Source organism: Ascidia mentula, chromosome 2 (assembly GCF_947561715.1).
Source record: "Ascidia mentula chromosome 2, kaAscMent1.1, whole genome shotgun sequence".
Lineage (NCBI taxonomy): Eukaryota > Metazoa > Chordata > Ascidiacea > Phlebobranchia > Ascidiidae > Ascidia > Ascidia mentula.
Genome location: NC_138567.1, coordinates 4394037 through 4418648, shown reverse-complemented (window position 1 = coordinate 4418648; position 24612 = coordinate 4394037). Strand labels below are relative to the sequence as shown.

Sequence of the window (24612 nt, the reverse complement as noted above, 5' to 3'; positions counted from 1 at the left end):
CCACACCAATTACAAACATTATTGACCGTCATTTTTAATTTCAGACTCCAATCAAAAATACAAAAAAAGAAAACATTTTTGTTTGTAGTATTGCCACATACAAATATCCTATACAAAAAAAACCTACTTTATTTCGGAAAACTGTATTTCGTTAAAATTTCACACAACCAATAATTTCCCCCTTTCTAAGCACTTATGGCGGCTGAAAATTCCACACATTTATAAGAAATACAATAGCGCCAGGTCGTCATTTTCTTTGAAGCGAAACATAACGAAAACACAGTCCTGTTGTTCTCCCAAAGATAAAAGTTGCTGTGAAAATTCCCTGCGGAAATCGTTGTATCCATTAGTGCCCAAGTTAAGGAGTAGAGTTTATTATGTCGCTGCGGTATACACGAAAAAAATCCGCTGGAGGGTAATAACCTCACTGATGATTTTTCGCAGCTAGCGTCCTTTATTATCAAGAAAAAATGGCATATTTACATTATAAATACGCACAATCGCATATATCGAGCGCACGGGGTTGGGTTTTAGTTTGCTTGTCCTTAGATGCCACTTTGGTTATTATTCTAATAGTTACACGGGCCACGTTTAGAATGTTCAGATTCATTACACAAGGTGTCTCAGTTGTGTATGTGTTTGTTGGGAGCTGGACATCTTATTACACTCAAATTACAATTGGCGGATTGACAGCTAAAATGTAATTGGCGGTATTAAAGGCTTCGATAAGAAATATTGGATTGCAGATTTGTATGGACAAAAGTGTGAAACACTGTCTTTGTTGTGTTGGTGAGTCTCAAACAGATCATGACTGTCGATAGAAACAGCGGGTTATATTGGTAAACGAAACAAGGAAATAACGCCACAAGCGCAATCATTACATGATGAGATTCGCAGTAGTTTGTCAAGCGCGAGTCGCAATGCTCACACATGGTGATTATACTGCGAACATTAAATCTCTTTTTTGGGGTCTTGTGGGACAGAAAACAATACAATCACACAACAGTCTTGTAACTCGAATTCAATCTATTGTATTTTCGTGGTGTTGAATATTGGCAATGATAATATTGCACCAGAGTTCACAATAGGCAGGCCTACTCGGTAACTCTACTAGCTTTTGTATATCACAGTAGAATCTACTGTCAGTCTGCTGAGTACATGGTTCACAAGGTTCCACTCAACAAATAAAATCTTTTGTTTTTTTTCATAAAAATGTTTCCATAAGATTCGGTTTCGGTTTCTGACATGTGATATACTGCGTGTTGTATATTACTTGTTCATCACAATAGGCCATAATATTGGAGAGCTGCAGACAGGGTGTACACGTATTGTTTCGACCTGTAAAGGTCTCATTAGTGCAGCTGTTGTTTGTGGCACTGTGCTAGCTTTTACAACAACGGAAGCACTAATTTACACTTTGTGGTACATTTTCTGTCTTTAAAAATGTACTGCTCTTCTGGCATTAACGTATTGTATTTTACAACGTTTCGTCTGCCATGCGGCGAGACTTCATCAGGTATGACGCAACAATTGAATCACACTAAAACACGCAGGGGCACAAAAGAAAAAGAAAAAGGGGAACGTTGACACCGCTTGTCAACTCACGTGCTAGAGGCAGAGGCACCAAACATTGCAGAAGACACAACAATTACAACAAATTATTGTAAACTGCGGGAAAGAATACACATTGTTCTTTGTTATTGATGCAAACACTATTTTTGTGGATGTGCAACGACTCAAGAAATAGCCGCTTGGCGTGGTCCAGCTCCATTTCCAGGACTTGGGCTCTATCAAAGTCAACTTTATGTCGCAATGTCACCGCATGATTGGCCAACGCAGTCTTGCTGGCATCTTTCGATGCGACATCACGGCGATGCTCTTTCAGTCGCGTCTTGAAGGCCCTCCGGGTTTCGCCGATGTACACACCACTGCAATCCTTGCATGGTATCGAATAGACCACCCCCTTTGGCTCGAAAGCCTCCGTAGCAATGGGTCGTGAAATTAGATTGCCAAGCGTTGTATGAGGCTTCGTGTAAACTTTTATGCCGTAATCCGACATCAATCTTCGCAATGTTTCGGTAAGGCCAGGGACGTAGGGAATTACAACTGTTCCGCTAGTGGGCGTTTCATGCTTCTGGGTTAATGCCGTTTTCGCGCTTAACATCCAGACAGGATATTGGTTTGTTCGCAGCGCATTTTTTACGACACTAATCTCTTTTGCTTGGTCTTCTAGCCTTGAAATGTGGGTCTTGGCTCTATCCACAAGCGATCTTACAACCGCCCTTTTATGTTCCATCGGGTGTGCCGAAAGAAACGAAAGGTAGCGATTCGTGTGTGTTGGTTTTCGATGAACACGAGTATTGATAACTCCATCCTTGTCCCGGTACACTTCTACATACAAGAAGGGTATTTTGCCACCACTCTCCTCTTCCAACGTAAACTTGATGGAATCCTCGGTGCTGTTAATGTAGGTCAGGAAGGCTTGCACACTTGCTGCATCAAGAATGGTAAACGTGTCATCCACGTATCGTCACCAGTAACGCGGAGGATGCGCAAAAGTGGTAAGGGCTCTCTCCTCGATAGTTTCCATAAAAATATTAGCCACCACAACGGATATGGGGGAACCCATCGCCGTCCCGAACACCTGTTGGTAAAACTCACCCAGAAACGAGAAATAGGTCGCGTTTAAACCTTTCTGTCTTGTTCATTGTTTTAACACAATGACTTGCGAATATGTCACAATTAAATACACACATTTTCATAAAACGGCACTAATCAATCAATATTGCGTAATTGAGTCACAAAAAAGGATGACCTTGTAAAAATGAAAACGGGTGGTGGTGTCACAACAGAGTATACAAAACGAATAAAAATGCAAAATATGTGTGTTGACCGTAAATGCTAAACCAACTATATCAGGTAAATTTAGGTGAATTATCTGGCTGGGTTCGGATACAAATACCGGTCTAAATCCGACCAGGTCCTGGCACCCGAATACAACGCAGCACAAAACAAACCGCTTCGTACAAAATATATATGCAGACCCAAAAAAGAAGGATGGCTGACACACAAATAAAAATGGGTGATATCAAAATATATAATAACATAAGCAATAAAATCGCGATTAACATCAAAACTTTTAAAAAATCAGTAAGGAAAGACAAAAGCCTTGACGCTGAAATTGGATTTAGAACCGGCGATATGAATACAATCAGGAACAGCAAATATAAACCCGCTATCCATGACAATAGATATAGGCCAACGAAGAAACTCCCTACTTTGTACAAACCTGTAATGACAAACATTTGTCGGAAATGAATAATACGAGTATTTTCTACTACTAACAAAGCTTGTATTTTCAATTAAATAATACTGTGTTACATAACCAATGAGAAATAAAAAAATATTTACCTGGTTTGATTGTTGATGAATACCACATTTTCAACATACCAATAATGTTAACATCAGAATGTTTGGAAGCAATTTCAATCTGAATATCTGGATGTAACCTCTTCCAAAGCGTGTTTAATTCTTGATACACTGCAAACATCACAATAACGTTAAAAACAGAGGATAAACAGAAACTCTTTGCTAAAGGTAAATACCATAGACCATGAATTACGCTATGTTAATCATACCTTCTTTCATAGAAGGTCGCTGCAAAGGATCTTGAAGCCAACATTTCTCCATTATGTTTCGCAAAAGTGAGAAAATTTCGAAATCGATCGAGTTTTGTGGAAGCTCCTTTGACACAACGTTGACAAACTTTTCATCTGGTCGAAGTCCCTTTTTTATAAGGACTGAGAGAGTTTCTGGATTCACTGCTTTGATATTTTTGAAAACTTCCTTTCTTGTAATTATTTCGCATAAAACCATGGCAAAGCTAAGAAAGCAAAGTAATTGTTTGAGAACGTTATCTCCGTCTTACGATCGCAATCATTGATAATAAATGTTTCTTTTTGATCTATTGCGCATAAAACGCCAAACCGTAAAATTTTAAATCTACGTTGCAAGACCCAGGTTGTATCCAAATCTCCAAAGGCACAAAGTAATTTCAATCATCAAGTTTGGTAGATTATGTGAGAATATTTTTTAAGATTCCAGCATAAAATTGTGAAAAGGGATCTGTCACCTGTGCACATCCCTGGCACAGTAAAGCTGTATTTTGTTCTCTGCATCTGCAGGTGGTGGATCCTCAGGTGCAGCGTAAACATAAATTTCATCATCCATCTGCATGCGGTTCAAAGACTCGCATGATTCTGAAAACTCTTTTAACATCTTTGCTGATCCGAAGTCAACAAGTTTTCCCTGTTAATATGTACAAGTGAGTTCCAATACAAGACAGCAAACAAAACAAGTTTGCAATTGAGAATGATGTTCTAATAATATTTTTTAACCACAAACTTACCCCTACAATATTTTGAGACTTTACGTCGCGATGAACAATTTGCTTCGAATGCAAATAGCGGAGGGAGTCTGCAATTTCCATTGCATATCGCAGTCTCTCCTCCCACGAAAGTGGGCTTGTTCTGAGAATACGATCTTGAAGATTTATACCTGGAGCCTCTTCCAAAATTAATCCAATTGAACCAGTTGACCATCTTACTTTCCCGTAACACTTTGCAATGTACGGATGGTCACATTCAACAAGGACGGTTCTCTCTCTCTCAGCACTTAAAAACATTGACCTAATAAAAGTTATGTTGTAAATGTTTGATAAACTATGTAATTTCTTTAATTTATTGAGGGTTTAATGAACATTACAGCAAAGAGTTAACAATAATACTGCAACTATCGAAACATTGATATGGTCAACATACTCCATAAAAACATTCTTAACCAATGCAATATATGTGCAAAAAAGTCATAATATTGTAGAGCTGCAGACAGAGTGTGTACACTCATCATGAGACCTTACAGGTCGAAACAGTGCGTGTACAAATTCTTAACCGTTTTCACAAAAAGGTAACTTACTCGCATTGCAGGTGATCTTTTCTGTTTTGAGGAGCACGTGTCATGGAAAAACGTTTCACAACAACGTTACCTGCGGAATATATTTTTGCATAACGGCCAACCGCAATTTCCACTTGGTCATCTTCATTTTTTAAATCGACGCAATGAAAACTTTCATTGATCATGACTCTTCTTAATGCACTGAATTGGAAACTGAAATATATACACCGTTTATTTGTATAAATTGTTTACCCTGCAAATGAGCTATTCTAAAGCATAGCATGGACAAACATCTGCTTTAGAATCAGGTTATATATTTTTGGTCAGCACAATTGTGTCAAAATAGTCCACGTTGGCAAAGTCAACACAACGTGAAGTCGTCTTTATCTGGCTGGTTGGTCAGCCAAACAGTGAGAAGTCGCAATCTGCACTGATGAGACCTGAAACGTCGAAGCAGTGACATCATGTTGCTCGATTACCTCACATATATCACCAAACAAATTGTACGGTTTATGGCTCAAGATAGCTTTTTACGTTTCTAACCTAAAGCCGCATACTTCGGAATAAACATTTCACTAAAATTAAATTGTTGCGTTTCAACGTTACAGCTTCAATCACGACTGGGCGAACAGAGATCCTGTTTAACAGATATAAAATATACGTTCGAACCCCGGGTACTTTCCCAAGTTGTCGGTATGTGATCTGACACCAGCTACCATTGTTCGGACACATTAGAACGGAATCGCGTTACAAGACATTCGTTTCAAGATCTGGTGCAACACACCCTGTTTGTGCAATGTGCCTATACAATATTTTGTCGGAAGCCAGAATTTAAGAGTCAAATCACACCAAGCTGCACTGATAAGAACTTATTGGTCGAAACAGTGGCCACTTGTATTCAGTTCACAGAATAAATTTAAGTGTTTACCGTTTATTTTGTCGCCGTATTACAAACACAAAACCGCAATTCAAATGTAAAAAGGCAGGGACAGTGTGAAAACAAACATACAACGCGTCGCAATATATATATATTTATGTATGAGTTTGTTTGGACAAGCAGCGGATGCATATCCGCTGGAGGGCAGTATTGCACTGAAGAAAAGACAAAACGTGCGAAAAAAATATTTTTGAGCTTCAACGCACGAAAAAATTTTCGAATGAAAAACTGAAAGAGTTCAAGTTTTATAAACGTTCGAGGTTTCGAACACCCGATACTCGAGTTACACAAACTGTGCATTGATGACTCACATGCGAAAAATGTAACGCAGTAGAAAAAATGTACAGAATCTATGCGTCAGGATGCAGTTATAGTTAGGGGATGGATTTGATACCAATTATTGGCAACTTATCGAACTGTTTATCTGCCAATTGTGATTTGCATGTAATAAGATGCCCAGCATACGACAAACACTTACGCAACTGAGACACCTTGTAAACTTAATCTAAACTTCCTCAACGTGTAACTGTTATAGGAATAATAACCGAAGTGGCAAGGGCAAGCAAACTAGAATCCATCCATGTACGTTCGCAACATGCTTTGGTGCAACCCGAGACGTATTGGTACGTATTCATAATGTGAATATGTCAATAACGCAGGGTTCTTTGGTTTAATGCCGGCTTTTCATGCAACAACTAGATGCCACAACTCATCTTGAGTTCCACCACATTTGTGCCGCCTATTTCCAGAAATGACGTTATTATTGGTTGAGAACCACAATATCATATCACAGTTTGACGCTCGATTATTTCGTTTCCACTTGAACTTGCAACCGACAGCATTGGAGCTCTCTGTGAAGCTGGGGTCGCACAAGTCACTTTCACACTGGACGTCTCGGTCATTATAGTCGTGTGTTCGTCCCCACCCTCAGATGGCGACATGGCAGCGCAACACGAAGAACTGCACCGTATGTCACCACAGCCGCCCTGAGGCCCAATGGCGCTCAGCAGGGGAAGGAAAAAGTAATTGCTGTACAACCAACTGGCCGCCATTACAACCATTATAAAAACGCCGAAGTGGTTGTAAGCGAGAACGCTCGACGGCAGCAGACCGGCGCCAGCCACGAACGTGGTCAGAGCGGCTATGCTTATTGCTGGCCCCATGCGGCTGGCTGCAAACTCGACACGACGCTGACGATCGTCACTAGATGGCGCCACTATATAAGCAATGGCGTAGTGAGCGGTGAAGTCGACAGCGAGTCCGACAGCGATTGAGATTGTCACCGATTCGAGTACGTTGAGTTCCCACCCCAGCAAGGTTAACGTGGCGGCGGTTACAAAGATGGTGCAAGCCACCGCTAAGTTTGCGAAGAACGCAATCACAATGTTTCGTGACGTCACTATTATGACGAACTGCGCGACGAGAAGGGACAGTCCCACGGACGTCATGGTGCCGTCGTAGAGACCCTTCTGTAGTGAATAATACTGGAAGTCGCCGATGAACCAACCGCCGTAAAGACCGAACGGGGCAGACGAGAATTCCGGTTCGAGGAATTTATCCAAGTCGGTGTAGAAGCGATTTATCTCGTCGTAGGAGGCGCTAAAGGGCTGGGTGGTCGGCATTTCTACGATAAGAGCGCGGAGATTGTCCTTGCGGTCAAATCTGTAAATAATTGAAACAACAACCTTGTTACATTTAAGCGAAAGAACTTCAATAAACCTTGTTATATTTTAGGCAAAGGGCCACAATAAACCTCGTTACAATTTCCCTTACAGTGGTAAAATCATAGTAATGTAAAAGGTTCTGCAAGTTCCCCCAATAAAAGTATAAGCATTTCAATACCTTGGCCCTGACGTATATTTGTTCAACATCATGCCCGGTTGTAGAGTGATCTCGTGCATTGCTTCCTTCAGGCACATATCGAATACACGAGGCTTGTACGGAAACTTGCTCGATTCGCAGCAAACCGTTCGTTCCTGCGTGCAAGGTCTTTCCATCCACTGCTTGAACGTCTCAATAAAGCAGTGAGCGTAACCCTCCAGGCCAGGCGGGGGCTTGTACTGCTCAAATGTCCGAATGCGATCACAGAAACGAAGCAGCCAACGTTGACTGTGTGGAGTGGACATGTTGAAACTGGAGCGTAACGTCACCGAACCTCTCTGGTCCGGGTCGTTGTGGTTGCCGTTGTCAGCGGCTCGAACCCCGAACACAATCCGGATTTTCATGAGTCGAGTTGTGTCGTTCTGGAAGGGGAAGAGGTTGTTTTCCTTGTAGGAGTAAACCTCGAACGGATGGGACGAGCTGAAATACTGGAAATACGTTTTGGAGTTTGGGAGTCGCAAGCCGGGGTTGAAGATAGCCACGTAAACACTGCATCCCGCCAGCGTGAAGAATACGAGAAGCCAGAGGAGGCGGAGACGAACGATGAGGAGGATTTGTATTTGGTCGAAGAAAACGCGCATTTTTTCCGAGAGGAAGCTTCCGAGTTTGGCGAAGTGCGTTGCTAGGAAACAAGATGGCGAGACTTTGGCGTCGGCAGGCGAGGGGCAGTAAGAGAACTTAAAGAGCTTGTGGTGGAGAACGATAGATGCAGGCAACCACGTGAGGCTGAGGAAAAGGTTCGCGAGGATCGTGATGCCGGTGAACATCCCGAAACACTTGATCGCTGTGACTGAACTTGAGTAGTTCGCGAGGAAGGCTGCGGCAGTTGTGAAACCGGTAACAAAAAGCGACCAGGCGATGTGCTTCATGGCTGTTTTCAATACGACGCCGATGCGACAACGGATTGGGTAATCCCCCGGTTTGAACCGCTGGCTGGGACAGACTTTACGCTTGTCCTCTTCACTGTAATGACGCCACGCGCTCGTGAAGACCAGCACGTTGTCGGCGGAGAGCCCGAGCATCACCAGAACGGCGGCAATGTTCAGGAAGGGGAAGAAGGCGAAGTTAAGCACCACTGTGTAAATAAAGTATGCGATGAGCATTGAGCTAGCACCGAGCAGAAAGTTCGAGATCGTGATGAAGAAAGATCCCGTAAAAAGAAGTATGATGAGTTCCACGACCCCGACTGCGATCGCAGGGTAAAGAGCATCCGCATACAACATGTCCTCGAACACCTGGTCCTGAACTCCCAAATCCACTCCGCTCACAGCTGTGACGCCATCACTATTTCGCGACGTCGCTGCAGCGAAATTGTCCCGGTATATAGGGAGCATGGTTGGCCCCTTGTACGCCGGTGCCATGACAATTGTACGTAATATTGAGTTGTTAAAAGCTGGGAGGTAGGAGAACTGACCGCACACTGCGTCGTTGGGCAGGAGGTAATGAAAAACTGTGTATGCGGCGTTGTGTTTTATGCAAGCTTTCGGAACATCATCAGAGCATTTCTCATCGCCATTGGCTGGCTTCCAGCAGTGGGCTGAAAGCTCCCCGCGGCAATAATAAGGCGAACAGGCCTGTAGTATGTTTTCAGCTTTTTGTAGCGACTTTTCCGTGATGTTCTCGCACGAGTTTATGCCCGACAGGTAAGCCACGAAGTTGGGCAGTGACAAAGTTGGGCAACATAATTCGTCGGTCTTCTTAAGACACAGGAACGGATACCTCGGGTGGTTTAAAAGTTGTTTTTCACTCTTGCATATGGAATGCATGGCTTGTACGTTCCACATGGACGGCAGGGATTGGTCGGCGAGCTTGTAAACCCACTTTGAGTAGTAGGGATCTGAACGAAAATATACAAAATAACTATAAAGCCTGCTAAAAATAGAAAGATATAATATACAAACATTTATTGTTAAAACGATTTTTAAATTTAAAGGTAAACGTAAAGTTCAAATAAAAGCTGAAACGATTGCAGTTTACAAAAAGATGCCGAGCGCTAAAACCGTTATAATGTAATCAGTTCTAATTAACTTTTTTACTATAACAAAGTAAATATCAGTGTTTCTGAAGGCAGTCAGCATTGGGAATGCAGCCCTTACAGAATGATTGACAAAAGGTTGCTTGTTTTGTTTCAAAAATGTTGGCATGTGCAACAGCCTACAGCATAACAATATTCCCAGATCGAATGCGACCTCTCCTTTCTTCCATTCCTTACAATGCTATTCCCAGATGTTGCGACATGTGGTTGCCATGCAAGGTCGCCCATACTCGCCAAGCAGGCGACGCTTTTGCGAGTTAATTGCTCCATAACAAGTTGATTGACGCGATATTGACGCCCAAAGTAGCAAATCTATTAATAGTGTTCCAGTATTCGAATCGTTCGCATGAGTCGTCAGACGCCCCCGCCCAACCAAGTCATTAAATCCAAACAAAATCAAAACTTTGCCGCAATGCTAGGTTGTGATTGGTTTATTTTTTTTTGCCTTTTTGTCCGTTTTTTAATGTGGCTTACAATCGGAAATACACGTATATTTACAAGAACCCACACAAACCGAAATAGGAAAAGGCAATTCGCTACATTAAAAGTTGTTCGCTAATAAAAGTTCAACAAGAATTCAAAGCTCACACATACAGAATGGGAACGATTTTATGTTGATTCAGAATGCATTGATAAAAATTCTCTGTCGAACTTTAATTAAACCTACAACCCCAACCAGCACACAACACATGGCCTCGGTATTCCTACTTCACAATAAGCGTTATATTGTCCACAAACGATTGAAGTTCATTCCGATCGCTCTTGACTCATAATAGGCAACGCAAGGTTTGGTGACCCGAACCTCACAAGAAGTCATCAAACCAACAATGACTCGGGCCCAGTTGTGGCGCAATGAGGGCAATTGGTTCCGGTAACCTTCGTAGTATTCCCAAACCCAGGCAAAGCGGAGCCGGCGTATTGCTTTTGTCCACCTATTAACAACCCCTGAATAATATTGGCTCGGCAAATGGGGCGTAGTGGTCGCAGACACTCATATTTTTCCCAGGTCACTGTTTTGATGTCACGACTGTGCATGTTATTTTGAATGGGCGAAATGACCTCATGGGTTGTTCGTATTCCACGGAGCTAATTTCGACATCGACCGACGAAAATAAAATAGCGTTTATTTAAGTCGGCGTGGTTTCAGCGTTGGTTTGGTTTAATTCGTCAACTAATGTACATTGAAAATCTTTCCTGGACACATTTAATAAAATGAACGCGGCATTCTCACTCTGCAGCTGCCGCGAAAAAGTATGAAAAACGCAAGACCACCTCGGCAGATGCCGGCCGGGAACTCTAATCACATTCATAAACTCGGTTGTTTGATATGACACCTAGGCCTAAACACATTTGGTTAATATCAAAGCGAAAAGTGTGTCAGGGGGTTTAAAAGGTCACTCGAACGTCAAACGGAGGCCGGAAGACGTTTTACGTTTCACGTTTCACCATCACACAGTGTGCTTGCATCGTGTAAAACGAAAAAGTTTTCAACAAACGTAAATCGCGGCCATCAGAAACATATTGTTGGATAACAGGAGATGAAATTTCCGCTTTTGATGCTTGTTATGAAACCCACGACGTAACGCAGGTTTTGTTTGTTCAAGGAAGGATCGCTAACCGTTACGCAGCCATTACACAAGCAACGCAACAGGTGGCATATGACTGTTAACAATGTATAAGATATTGCTGCTAAATCATCCAACCAAGATTTTGTTTCATTGGAATATATATATTTCGCCTATACGGCATGAAAACCAACAGAAACGTTTCACAGATATGATTAAACTTACAGTGCCCAAAACTAACGTTAAAACACGTTTCTGCTCTGTTGCTTGCATTGAACCGGTATTGAGTGGAAAACTTACCAGGATCCTCACAGAAGTAACCGTCATCCCGGAAGTCCCACGAGTGAGGTTCACTCGACCTCCTGGCTCTCCTCCGCTTCTTCTTCCTCCTTTTCTTCTTCCTCTTGCGTTTCGGTTTCGGACGAGGTCGCTTGCGTTCTTCTGCCGCTTTCTGTGAAGGAAAGTCTCGATTAGGATTTTCATATTTAAGGTATTATAGCAAAAGGAAGATAAGGCTGCGAACGATTGGTTACAGATTTACATGACATAAAATTGTTACTTGGAAATAAGCAACATTGTAAGAAGCTTCTGCTGTTTGGAAAACTGGTTTTGTTTTAATTAACCAAAGCGTGCGTATCGTCACATAAATTTACAACTAAACTTTCTATGGGTTTTAAAACAACACAGACGTTGCTTACAATGAGCAGTTTTCACTCAAATGGGTCAAAAGTTTTAAAACATTAACTCCAGTTAAAAGAAGAAGATGGAAACGGTGTTTTTATGTTAAATACAGGACGAGCGAAACCAACTAGGACTGCCCATCAAACACAGAAAACGAAAATTCTTGAGAGAAATGTAACGAGGAAACGCTTCAGAACCCTTTGATTAACACAAAACCACCACCTTCCTGCTTAATTTACAACGTATTGCTGACCTTTAATGGCATGTAATTTAACCTACCGGCTGAAAATTAAGCCATGTAATGGTTTTGAAAGGTTTTCAGTTCATAACAAAGCACTTACATTTAATTGAAAGGAAATTATTTCGTCATATTCAAATTAGAGACAGGAATAACCGTCCGCCATTTATTGATCAAACGCATACATTAGTAATATTGTCAATTTCTCTCTGAATGTTGCAAGTAGCGGATGACAACCCTTGTACTGCATAATGATGTAATTACTTGAAAGCCATTACAACGATCTTACAAATCTTTGATCTTGCGCCTTATTTAGTGCTTGCTAATGCTGGACGAAACCCTAAGAAAACTGAATCGAAATGGAAAAGTTTAAATGAATCAATATAATATGGCTTTTTCTTAAACAAAAGGCAAACTGCCTACAAAACCATGAAATGTAATTAATCCCAGAAAAATAACAACAAATACATCGATTTTTTAGGTAAATAGGCTGGGGTGAATGGATTCGAGGAAAACAAAACAATGACAGCAGCTTGTCCGGGAAGCGAAACCGAACAGGTTCCTCCCACAATTCCCACAGCGTCATTGGTAAATGCGGCACACCACATAAAGCCCTCCATCGAATGTAAACTCTCTAGAGAAAGAGGTCAAGTGAAAATTTGTCCGCTACAAGGAACTGCCTGTGACTCACTACAGGCTGAGGGGACACTTCATACATTTTATGACTCTCGTGCCACTCCACACGTAACAAAAGTGACTTTCTCCTTGGAAATATTGTCGCCATTACGGTGCGAAGGAAGTGTCAATGATTGGAAAGCGGTCATGCTGTACTTCTGAACCCCCAGAACATACAATGTACTGTTTAAACCGAGGCATGCGGTTTTAAACAGGCATCCATGGTCTGTAAGATTATGTACACAGTAATGAGAAAAATGCCATTCTCATTCGATATTTGAGGTTACATATTAAGTTCAACACAAACTTGTTAGGACCCAAATGTTGAAATGAACCATTTGAACCGGGTAGTATAATTTGCACACAACATTAGTATGACCCAAAACAACACAGCCTCCAAAATGCCATTCTCACTCCGTCTTCAGCACCAGAAACAATTTCGTAAGTTAAGCATGAACATGTTTGGTCATTGCCGGCAATTTCTGACTCACAGCAAAATAAATATCGATGGCCGCTTATACATAAAAACAAATTACTGTGTCTCACGTTTACCAGCAAAAATCTCCCCAAAATGAGCAAGCGGTTAAATCGGCCGCTGCATTGAATTCGGTTAACCCAAGCAGTCGCCAAGGGGGGAACCGTGACAGGGGAGATGAGATAATCCAAAGGATCGAGCAAGGTGATGACAGCGTGGGGCAGATAAAAGACTGTTGGCTTAGGGGCTTAGCGGCGATCTGTGAAGTTACCCGATCCTAGTACAACACGACCCGTACTGGCAAGATCACAACACGTGGTAAAGGTTACCACGATATGTCAATCTCTGCTGTGTGCGAAAAGAATTTAAAATCCGACGACTGTTTCCAGTTACAAAGATTTTTTGTCAGTGCTTCTTTACCAGTTTCACTCAAGTGTACTGGGGTGATGTCTTCATGTTCCATACCTTGTTTGTATGAAAAAAACAAGCAATTTTCTTGCCAACTAAAGTATCTGGTAAGAATACATAATTTTTGTAGCAATTACAACAATGTAAACCGGAAGATAGTCAGAATATCTATGATAAGAGCTAGTTAGATGGTGGATAAGCCGCAGCCAAGGAGTACAAACAAAATACCAAGAGGAATTTAGAGAAGGACTTCGTCTGCATCCGCAACACCAAACAATTAAACCACAGTTTACGTTTCAGACAACATACAGGCGCCTCGTGACCCAAATCTGGCGCCACATTTGGCAACTGTTGCCAACCATGAACCATTTTGTATCTGTGTGATGTAGGCAACAAACAGAGCAACCGTTAATCTGAACGCCTGTTGACCCAAACCAGGTTTAATCGGCTTAAAGCGAGCAACCTGGCGGCGAGGCTCGACCCACGTTATCGCTTGTGTTGGAATGTCGGGTCACCGAGTCTTGTTAACATAGTTGTGCCTAGAGTTCCAGATAGTAAGGTAAAGTTAAAGGTTGGCCGTATTTTTGGCAAGTTCCGCGGTTTCCTATCTCCGAAAATTCGAACGTGCAAGCGTTCGTCTTCGGTGCTCGTTTAGTAAACATTCGTGATGAGTTTGACGCCCAAGAAAGAACAATTTGCGAGAACAAATTGAAATCAAACCCAAAGCGTAAATAATTGCCCAAGTATCTGTGATACACCTTCTCATGCTATAAATACACCCAGATATTTTCAAATCATGCAACCATTCATATGACTGTACATTCTAAAATGCAATTACCATGAAACCAAAGCGACACACGCTCATGGTTCTGGTGAGTAAGAATGTACAAAATGTTGGCAACCTCAAAACGTTTAAACTCTATGCAAAATTTTATATGGCGTCTTGCAACTTTGTTTGTAACATCCTAGGTACAATGAGTGGGATTGTTGTTCGTATTACCCAACACAGCAGGTTCTACTGCGCTGAGGGCACAGAATTATCCATAGTTATTGTAAACGCAACGTAACATACGCCACAACCACTTTAATTAGTCAATTACCGAGACCACAAGCCCATTAAGGCATCACCAACTCGATTCTGAAGCCAAGATATTCCAATTTAGTCTGCCCCAAAAGTGCGGATACGAAAATGATGAAGAAGGCTTTGTTAATCAAAATACCGAACGCAAACCCGAACAGACGATCAAAGCGTAACTTACCGGCATCGGCACACAGCGTGAAAGAATATCCAGCTTCCGACCAGTTTTAATCAAGTCCCGCACTCAGGCCGTGGAAAAGCATGAAAAAGCTTCCGTGTTTTGGTGACAAATTCCGGTGAAACGCAGGAAACGGTTTGAGAGCACAAGAAACAGCGGTGTGTTTGTGATGATTTGCGCAATGGAGCGCGAGCTTGCGGCTTGTAATAAATGTTACAACTTCCAATAAGTCCTTTTGTAGCGCATACACAGTGGTTGATGAAACTTGGTTTAATTTAACTTACTCCCGTGACGCTCATTGTCATGTCTAATCAGGCATGTTGGGCCAACGTTGGGATCCAGAACGCTGTACTGTGTAAAATGCATTATTTCGTGCGCTTTTTCTTCTTTCACGGACTGGATGAAATCGGGTAAAAACTCGATTTTGTGCTGACGTAGATATTCAAGCAAAACAAAACGTCAACAATTCAGAATAATATTCGGACAGAAACAAAATCGGCGGAAAAAAGTCACAACGACCATAACTGCATCCTCTACAGATCCGTTACGGTTATTAACGCAAGAAAACGGTGCAGTACGCTTAAATTTCAATGCATATTTATAGCAAAGCCAGGGAAGGGCCTGGGATGAAGGAGCAGCCACCATTACAAGAACCGCAACCCTGTTGATGTCGTGCTACTTTCACGTCATAAGAAGAAAACGTGTTGTTGTCGACCAGCTCGAACTCAATTCACCTCGGCGCTGATTTAATGCCCATCAGTTGATTGGTTGCTCATCTTACAAGCGGATAACAAACTGACGGGGGTCGAGATTAATTGTGTTTGATGTTTTCCTATGAAGCTGGGCCCAAATGAACCCGCCAAGCTCTGATGATTTTCGGAAACAAAACATTTTCTTTATATCTTTATCTGTAGGCACATATCATCACCTTTGACAGAAGGTGTTTAACAGTAGGCAGTACGTGCCAGCCTACGTACCCGAAAACACAACAGTGCTTTGTGTTTGTGGTTATCTAATGGCGTACACACGAAAATAGTCGGCTTAGCAAAAACACCCAATACATTCCACGGGAAGACCATAAGTCTAACTGCATGAAACAACGGCGTGATTCTTTGTGCTCAACGAGCGATGGATGCTACAGATCAGATTGCGGGCTCATTGTCCAATGCCAAGCTACAAATGCCCCAAGGGTCCAGCAGACCTACAAGTCTTCCCGTTATTAAGATAAGGTGTCCGTGGCAACATTCCATAAAAGGAACCGGTGGTAGTTGAGATTGGCGTCCTTGTGCAAATGTGATGCGGCTGTTTGCTTAGGTACAAGGCACGCGTCGTTAAGGTCTTGACTGTTCGCTTTATCGAAACACGGCCGCTGTAATTGCTGATTTCATGGAGATATCGAAGGTCGGCCGTCAAGGCTCGTTAGAGCAAATTTGGTCCACCTCGTTACGTGTTCTGTGTCCGAAGGCACTGGACGATATTTATTGATACGGGGTTTCGAGTTTTGCTCGTGATACTTTTGTCCACCATTAAAAAACTAATAACAGCAGAAGTTTTACTCGTACAGTATTCGAGTATCTTCAATATAGAGAACAAAAGACTCTCACTGATAATCTCCACTCGTTCATCATCTTTTGGTATTTTCCAATTGCCCAAAATATGGAGACGATACTATAAATTGCTCCCATACAATGGAGTTTAATTGCTCACCATTTTTGTAAAACAGAAAGCAGTCCTTGCACAATAAGTACTTTGTACACGATTGAACTTTGGCCAAAGCAGCGACTGACAGCGTGATAATGTTGTGTCATGGTCTGTGCACTTGTGAAGGTTTTGTTTCGGTATGTGGGAGACACGCGAGCAGAAAACGTGCCGATGGAGCCGCAAAGGCAAATGAGAGGTTAGGATTTCATTTAACGCTTCACTGACTGTGGCGATTTAATATCAATAAGCCCAGAGACTAAAACCATTAAAGTTGTATATTAAAGTTTCGCGTTTTCGTGAAAATCTTGCAGAAAATCTAAATTGGTCACCGTTACTTGATACTTCTCTTGCGATACTATCTGATCAAGAAAAACAATTTAAAGCTAAAACCCACGTAATGCTAAAAGCAATTACAAAGAAAATATTCATGTCACTGTGAATGCGAATTTTTTTCATAAGCCAGTCTAAGACGCCTAAAAAGCCCGTGCAAAGCCAAGACATGAAGATGACGAGACTGCGTGACAAGTCCTCAGCGTTTAATCTGTAATTGTTGCACGGACGTAATCGTCGGTTTCTTCCATGTCTCTTTTTAGATTTGCACTTAAACGTGGCCTGACACCGTGTAGTTAAAACCACGTTACAAGTCCAGACGCCCTGCAGCCAAAATCTGACGTAATTTTTCACTGGCAACCCGCGTAATTAACGACTGGGTGCCGTGTTTCGTTAAAACGCAACTGAACCGTCACCCGTTCGCGACCCCGTGAAGCCTGGCATTCAAGGTTTACCTAAATCTGCTCCACCACACACAGACTAAAACCCCACCAAGTTATGGTAAGGGTGGCAGGCACTGTGTACGGTTGCAACCTTCTGTAATGCCAACGTGGGCATTAGAGAACTTACTTCGGTCATAGGCCGACTGCTGACGTTGAAAGTGTTAACAATGCATGTTGTTACCAAACCGCCGCTCATGGCACTTGCTTGTCAAAGTTCTACGGATTTATGGCCGCATTGATTGAACCTCTCGAACTTGTCTTTTACAGATTTGCGACTCACAAAGGGCGATTTAGAGAAGGTATAGCGATCGACTTTCGCAAATGCCTTTTTAGGAAAAGAACTGATAGAAATTTGTACTCTTTCGAGCCACGTCGAAAATACAGACATGTGGCGTTGAATTTGCTTTTTCCGTTACTGATACAAACGCCTAGTAGGTGGGTATTTCCACCGACTGATTGCTTGGGAATATCCACAGAATATCGGAAGTAAAATCGATTAAAGCTCGGTGAGATATAGAGTTATTACGTTTGAACGCTGATGACAAAACCTATGCGCGTTCAGGATGCACGCGTAAAACGTAATAGGAAGCTACATACAAACGCGAGTGGGCCGCGGAAATAGTACTTCCGATGCTGGTTATAGTAACAACTTTAACGAACAACGAGGTGGTATTTGTGCGAAGATTGCTCATGAAGTATGCGGCCACGTGAAATTATTCTGTTGTTGTTGGTATGGTTTGAAATACACGTTTGTGTGTAATATGTATGGAAAAATGAAGTTCCGATACATGCTGAAATATAACTTCAAAGTCAAAATCAATATTCTTCAATGGATGATAAATGATATACACAACAGGCATGGGGTGGGAGAAAATACTTGGCAGTAATACATACAAAATGCCCTTTGGGTCTGGCCATTGATAACGGAAATTTAATAAAAGCCAATAACCGCTCCCAAGGTGGCAACGTCCTGTAAAACGCCATGAGCGCGTGAAGTTTGGCGTGGGATGTAACAAACCAGCGGCGTTAATATTAACACCCCTATTTCCCAAGACACATGGATGTGGAAAAAACTAATACCAGAGCTGTGTGTTGTTTATAATCTCTTGTAACTTTTTTCAGGGAAAACGCAACAAACTCGTGTCGTAACAAACAAATAATACCACTTTTACAGTCAACGATCGGTAATATTTATTGCAAGCCCATAGTTCAAAACGGCCTTCAGGTAATTACTCCGCACATCGACCGTGGGTGCGCTGTTCTTTACGCAGGTAATAAGACCCCGAATAAGTGTAAACAACCTTGACGGCAGACAACTTCGCCCTTGGGGGGCAAAATGCAATTGAGGAAAATTTCGACGTTGTGGCAACGCGCGCGTTTCGGCAGCGAGAATAACTCTGATTTATTGACTGTAGCAAGGCCATCGACACGCGCTCAGGGTGGGCTTGTCTCTGGTCATGCGTTGATGGACGAACGAGCGCAGAAGATAAAGTGTAAGCCGGGCAATTGATTCGCAACGTCCAGACCGTAAAAGGGTCAGTTGTAAACAGAACTGGACAACGCGATACTGTGTGAAAGCTTTTTTGGGGCAGTTTCGGCCTTTCGCGCTAAGTGAAATTGCGAAAGATTGTTTTTGGCCCGCTTTTATCTCATCAATGCGGCTTAACATGGCCATCAAAATTCTTTCACAAAAGAATTGGAACTGCATCGTAGAAAATGCTAAAAATTGAATAAGTCGGAAGGCCAACCATTGTAAGATATTGCAATTCAGGGCAAATCATTTCGATATCTTTGTAACAGGAGAAAAACAACCCAAAGTTGCACGTTAGCCTCCCTGAGGAAAATTACACCCGTTTGCCTGGAACTGTCAACAATACATGGGCTTGTGGAAACAAATTACAAGGTGCCGAAATGAGTTACGTTCACATTCACCGTGCGTACCCAACTTGCCGACAAACAGCTTTAGCGGTTTGGCCCGTACGTGACCCGCACACGAAACGGTCAATCGACGACTGAGTTTCTATTAAACGTTTCCGTGAACACAAAGGGAGAAATCAAATCCAGTTTGTTTTTTGAAATTTGAGGAAAATGACTTGACTTTCCTGGTATACCGTGACGTGTTTATGATAACCCCATCTGCTGGCTGAGGTTTATGTTGGTTTTACTCGTCTTACGATGGGCCCAAATGATATCCAAATAGAAATAATAAATCACACAGGGCCGTGCAAACAATACTGGGATAGATGCGAACGGACCGTGCTTTGATCTGACGTTGCACGCATAAGATCGGGAAGTACAACTACATCACCGCTTGCAATGCCACAGTACCGATGACAGCAGTGCCTGCCATTTTCCCACGCAAACCCGACGTGGGGAATCCGGCAAACGAAACGAATAGGAAATTAATTGAGAGCGCAGAATGCACAGACAGATGGTTTGATCAAAGAAACAGGTGTAAGCTCATAAATTATTCATCGCCGCTCACTCTAAAATTCACCAAAACGAAAAATTGGGGCGGATCAACAAATGTCAGTTGACCTTTAATCCGCCAAATGGTTTGCAGTCTCTTGTCAATCTACGACCGTAGCACCATTATATATTATGAATGCATTCGCACGGGTATGTTTTTTGCGGTTTATACAAAAAGTTTGAAATCGAAAACTTGGCAGTTTACCTCCAGGCAAACGCTGCAACTGGTCAAGAAATTAATGCAAAGTACATTTTAACCTCACAATTTTTTTGTGTTATAAATAACCCAGGTCTGACGGCTACTCGTAGTCGTGTTGATCCGTCACAAGAGATTTTAAGCGGAATCTCAAGCACTTGAAACAGTTACACGACCCCGAGTCAGATAAATGGCGCCCCGTCACGCTTGAGCATCCACAACCAATCACAGATCGCTATCACAGCAGGGCAGCGCCGAGATTAAAGCGTCGCGCAGGAGTGCAAATCAAATTAACTGGCCAGGGCCCAAAACAACGGCGGTTTCCTGGGAGCAATTGGGGCTGATATCGCATTTCAAGTGGCATTTTACAGTCGACAAAGTCCGCATGGCGTTAACGCCGCACGGGTTAGTATTAAATCGTTGTCATACGAACGTCACAAATAGGCTCCTGTCTGCGATCGACGGTCTGTGAAGTTAGCGTCCCTGTTTTGAGAGTTCTGCTGAGTGCCATGATGTAACCAAAAACCTACCAGAGTTCGGGTTGCGATGAGATACTCTGTCAATCAGGTCTCGAGGAGTTTGGCCTGTTTCCAACAAGAGCCAGCTGTGTGGTTGCCTGTCCTGTGATCAATCCTGTATTGACCGCGGTTTTCCGACAGAAACACGTTGTCTTTTGTTGCATTCTCTAAGTCTAGTGGTAAGGAAAACACTCTTCCTGTTTCCACTGCTTGCCAGACTGCGTTTACGCGAGATACGAAATCCGCGTGGCATCTTTGCAGCATTGAAGAAACCCACCTCTGACATATGTTTCCGCCAATTAAAGGCTGACTGTGAGATTATCCAAATAACGTCTGTTCTCCGTAGGAACACATCAGACACACCACGGTGTTGTGATCCATGCGCTAAAATTCTAAACGTGCTCTTCTGTTATAATCGCCTACAAATTAATAAATACAAAAACGTTTAAATTAAAATTTGATAAGTTTTGTCAGAATACACTTAAACGGGGTGAGATTTTCTACTGCCAACATCATCGGACAAAGCACATTACACCTGTGAGCGACAAGTGGGACTACAAGACCACTTTCTCACGCCAATCAACGCAAATTCGATACACTCCCGGAATTCCTATTATAGCATGAACTGTATTGAACTGATCTCCCAATACTAAAGGCTGCATTTTTAGACAACAACTTGTAAGCCACAAATATAGGCTAACCATACTCGTAGCAACAAAGTTACGTTTTTGGTAAACATTCTCCAATCACAAATTTCTCCGCCAAATGACGTCACATGTGGCGTAATCAACCGCAAACCACGTCATGATTTCAAGAAGTATCACAAGCGCGCAATATTGAAACAAGGCCTGTTGAGGTCATGTTAAATGTCACGTCAAAAAACTTGGGATTCTAGCAAGACCACGTCAGAGGAAGTGAGGTCTAAGATTTTGCTCTCCTGTCCAATGCCCAATTTCCGCTCCAGGCAATTGTGAGTACCAAAATAGCATTTTTCATGCCCCCAGTCATTGTTGTTGAAAATGCATTGACCATAGATTAGTGAAACCAAGCCAAGAGAATAAACGTGGTCTCTACTCTAAATTGCAGACAACAGGAAAACTAACGCAACACATTTCTAGTCCAGGCACATATGTTTTATTACTAAGTAGATTAGTTTCACATTTTTCCCAACAAATTCAAGACTATCTGAACTTAACCCGCAACAAAATAACAACCACAATAACCTTTTTACACAGTAAAACTTGCTGATGCACACTTATGCCAAAGTAGTACCAACACTACATTGAAGTACAAACTATTCACACGTTGTTTTATACAACTGGAAAGGTCATGTCTTCTATTAACTCCATCATAAATAAAGCCTAATTGCCACCTAACGCCATCAAGGTCAACTCAGTTGGTTGATGCAGCCATTGTAATCTTAATATAATGAGAGGATGTTTATTTTCCTATGACTGAGCACGGAATGTCTGTAATAATGATCCACCATTCTACTAGCGGAAAAACAACAAACAACCAGATAACTAGGTAGATCAACTCATATCATCCTTCTATTAAGTGCTGTATCATCAAAAACTTTTCCAAACTGCTAATGGGAGAGCACAGACATGTATATCTCCCCTGCCGATACAATTATTCATTATGTTGAAAAATGTAGTCAAGTTGTTGACCAAAAGTGTCAAAACAACAAAGGGGTGAAATGAATAAAACTTAAAGTGTAATATTGTGAACTTCCTTTTTTGTGTATTTTCAGTGTGTAAATGTAAACCCAGATGTGAACTAATGTAATCACTCCCATTGACAAATTTGATATAAACAATCCAAAAAAAGTTCTGACTGGAGGTTGAGTCAATGTTTGGCAAACAGTCTGGCATGAACAATAATTAGAAATAAACAAGTCTAACCTGGATGGCAAGAGTCTTTCTCTCCATGTAAAGATATGGGTAGTTGGAAAGAGTTAAATTGAATCCTGTTTCATTTAGCATGTTCTGCCATGTCACAAGCTTGTCGGAAAGATCGGTCCCTCTTACTTCAAACCCCTTCAAAACAAGTTGTTTTTTCTTTGGGGTTAACAATTATTTTTGTAGGGCAAAAAGTCCCAAGGTTTATTTTTAAAACTAATATTTTTAAACTAATTATGTAACCATAAGGCTAAACTTTTTTAAGGTTGAAAATTTTTTTACAAAATACCAAAATGCATCCAAATGCAATAAAACATAAATAAATCTCAGGGATGTATGTGGTTACATTTGTTTTGTCCATATTTTTACTGTCCGTTACAATACTTAAATGTTAAAAGTCCATAAAAGCTAAACTGCTCTTGATTGAACAAATGATATAAAGTTTCTGTTATAAATAAAATAAAGTTTACCTTCGAGGGGTCACTGAAGTCTGGATAATCCGTAAACAACACCCCCACCACCGAGAACACAAGTGACAACATGAAACACAGAATCAATACCAAGAGCGGATGTTCTGACAAAAGCCAAAAGTACCTAAAAAAATTTTTTTTTAGCTCAAAATTGACCATTAATTATATATTTTAATACATTGCCAATGAGCAGCCTTAATTGTTAAATTACCGAATTGTAAAGGAACATACCATCCTATGTTGTGTTGTTCTTTTTCACGTTGCTGTCTTCGCTTTTCAATATTTTTCAATAACTCATCTGAAGTGCTCTCAGATGATGTGCTAGCACTTGCATGATGCATGCTGATAGTGCACTGAACACACAACTCTACAAGTAATACATGAAATCCACACAAATACTTTTCAGGTTTTCACAAGATATGGGTTACAGTCAGCTTCTTGAAACTAGTCCTACCAAGCACATGTTTTTATCACCTACAAAAACAAAGGAACACACTTTTAGTATAATATATATAATGCAGAACTTTTGGTTGATCTGACAAAGGAAATATAAGGTATTATATTTAGATCCAAGTAATTGGTAAGTAACACAATGTTACCATATACACATTTGTGCAGGACACTCCCAAAATAGATCCTTTAACCCACATATCCTAATTCTGAGACATATCAAAAAATACGTTACCTGACCTTGATAAAATCACAACATTTTACAGCTGTACTATGAGCATGTTTATAGTCTCTGAGTGTCAAACTTGATCAGAATTGCTTACCACATGCTAAAACTTAGATATACTTCATCAAAATTACATGTGGCGCCAGGGGCTAGCTTTCCAAGTGTGTTTCTGACACCGAGCTGAAGGAAAGGCCCGCATTGTCTCGTCTTTTTACAGCCTGTGATCACTCAGCTCTATTACTCAGAAAGGCACACACAGCAGGGTGCCTGGTGCACTCCGCCTCAAAGCTGATATCGGAACGTCAAACGGGTGTTCGCCGAAAAAAGAGTTCCTTTTTTCAGCACAAAATCGTTCTTTTCTTCAGACGCTACGGGCAAAAAAGTTCGCTTTGGCTTCTTGTAACCAAGCGGCGTTTAAGCTATCAACGGGTGTGCGTCAAAAGTTCGCCCAACCATGCGCGCTCTTTTCCGGTTCGACGAGTAGGACACGCACACGTGAAAAAAGCAAAGAGATAGTAGGATCAGCTTGCAAGGATTTGCGTCGGCACTGGCGCCTAGCGTTGAGAAGCTACTGTGGCGAACGCTAATCCTGTTTGGTTAAAGCAAATCGCTTGCTGAATTGACACGTCCGGTTGCTTAGGGCAAGTTCAGAGTTACGGAAGCTATGCAAGTACAACGGTACATTGCTACTACTGCTTTTGAGACATAACCTTTCTTTTATTTTCATTTTGTTGGGTTTATATCAATTGGGAAAAACTATCACGGTTGAAGAATATAATCTACGAAACTATTGAAGCTACTGTA

At 41.7% G+C, this 24612-nt stretch overlaps 2 protein-coding genes across 3 annotated transcripts; both read right to left on the bottom strand.

The window, feature by feature from the left end:
* Positions 1 to 1490: 1490 nt before the first annotated feature.
* On the bottom strand, positions 1491 to 5561 carry LOC145889175 (uncharacterized). Of its 2 annotated transcripts, none has more exons than XM_082980069.1 (6): positions 4975 to 5561; positions 4409 to 4688; positions 4133 to 4308; positions 3639 to 3883; positions 3412 to 3540; positions 1491 to 3289 (listed from the first exon to the last, which is right to left on the bottom strand). In XM_082980069.1, exons 1-6 carry the CDS (start codon positions 5136 to 5138, stop codon positions 2967 to 2969), a joined length of 1317 nt encoding a protein of 438 aa, XP_082836195.1. In that variant the 5' UTR covers positions 5139 to 5561; the 3' UTR covers positions 1491 to 2966. The 2 variants fall into 2 exon arrangements, with proteins under 2 accessions (XP_082836195.1, XP_082836196.1); XM_082980070.1 differs by having other exon boundaries at positions 4409 to 4673.
* A 316-nt stretch (positions 5562 to 5877) lies between these two features.
* On the bottom strand, positions 5878 to 23602 carry LOC145888467 (protein dispatched homolog 1-like). Its single transcript, XM_082979219.1, has 6 exons — positions 23364 to 23602; positions 23133 to 23256; positions 22666 to 22800; positions 11672 to 11822; positions 7733 to 9608; positions 5878 to 7552 (listed from the first exon to the last, which is right to left on the bottom strand). Exons 1-6 carry the CDS (start codon positions 23471 to 23473, stop codon positions 6673 to 6675), a joined length of 3276 nt encoding a protein of 1091 aa, XP_082835345.1. The 5' UTR covers positions 23474 to 23602; the 3' UTR covers positions 5878 to 6672.
* Between the last annotated feature and the right edge of the window lie 1010 nt (positions 23603 to 24612).

Excerpts from the sequence above, each read along its gene's own strand:
- LOC145889175 (XM_082980069.1), bottom strand. The coding sequence starts at position 5,138 with ATGATCAATGAAAGTTTTCATTGCGTCGATTTAAAAAATGAAGATGAC. Across the intron at positions 4,309-4,408 it reads AGTCTCAAAATATTGTAGGG|GGAAAACTTGTTGACTTCGG; the intron begins GTAAGTTTGTGG and ends ACATATTAACAG. Across the intron at positions 3,884-4,132 it reads TGTGCCAGGGATGTGCACAG|CTTTGCCATGGTTTTATGCG; the intron begins GTGACAGATCCC and ends TTGCTTTCTTAG.
- LOC145888467 (XM_082979219.1), bottom strand. The coding sequence starts at position 23,473 with ATGCATCATGCAAGTGCTAGCACATCATCTGAGAGCACTTCAGATGAG. Across the intron at positions 23,257-23,363 it reads GAACAACACAACATAGGATG|GTACTTTTGGCTTTTGTCAG; the intron begins GTATGTTCCTTT and ends AAATTTTTTTAG. Across the intron at positions 22,801-23,132 it reads ACTTCAGTGACCCCTCGAAG|GGGTTTGAAGTAAGAGGGAC; the intron begins GTAAACTTTATT and ends CTTGTTTTGAAG.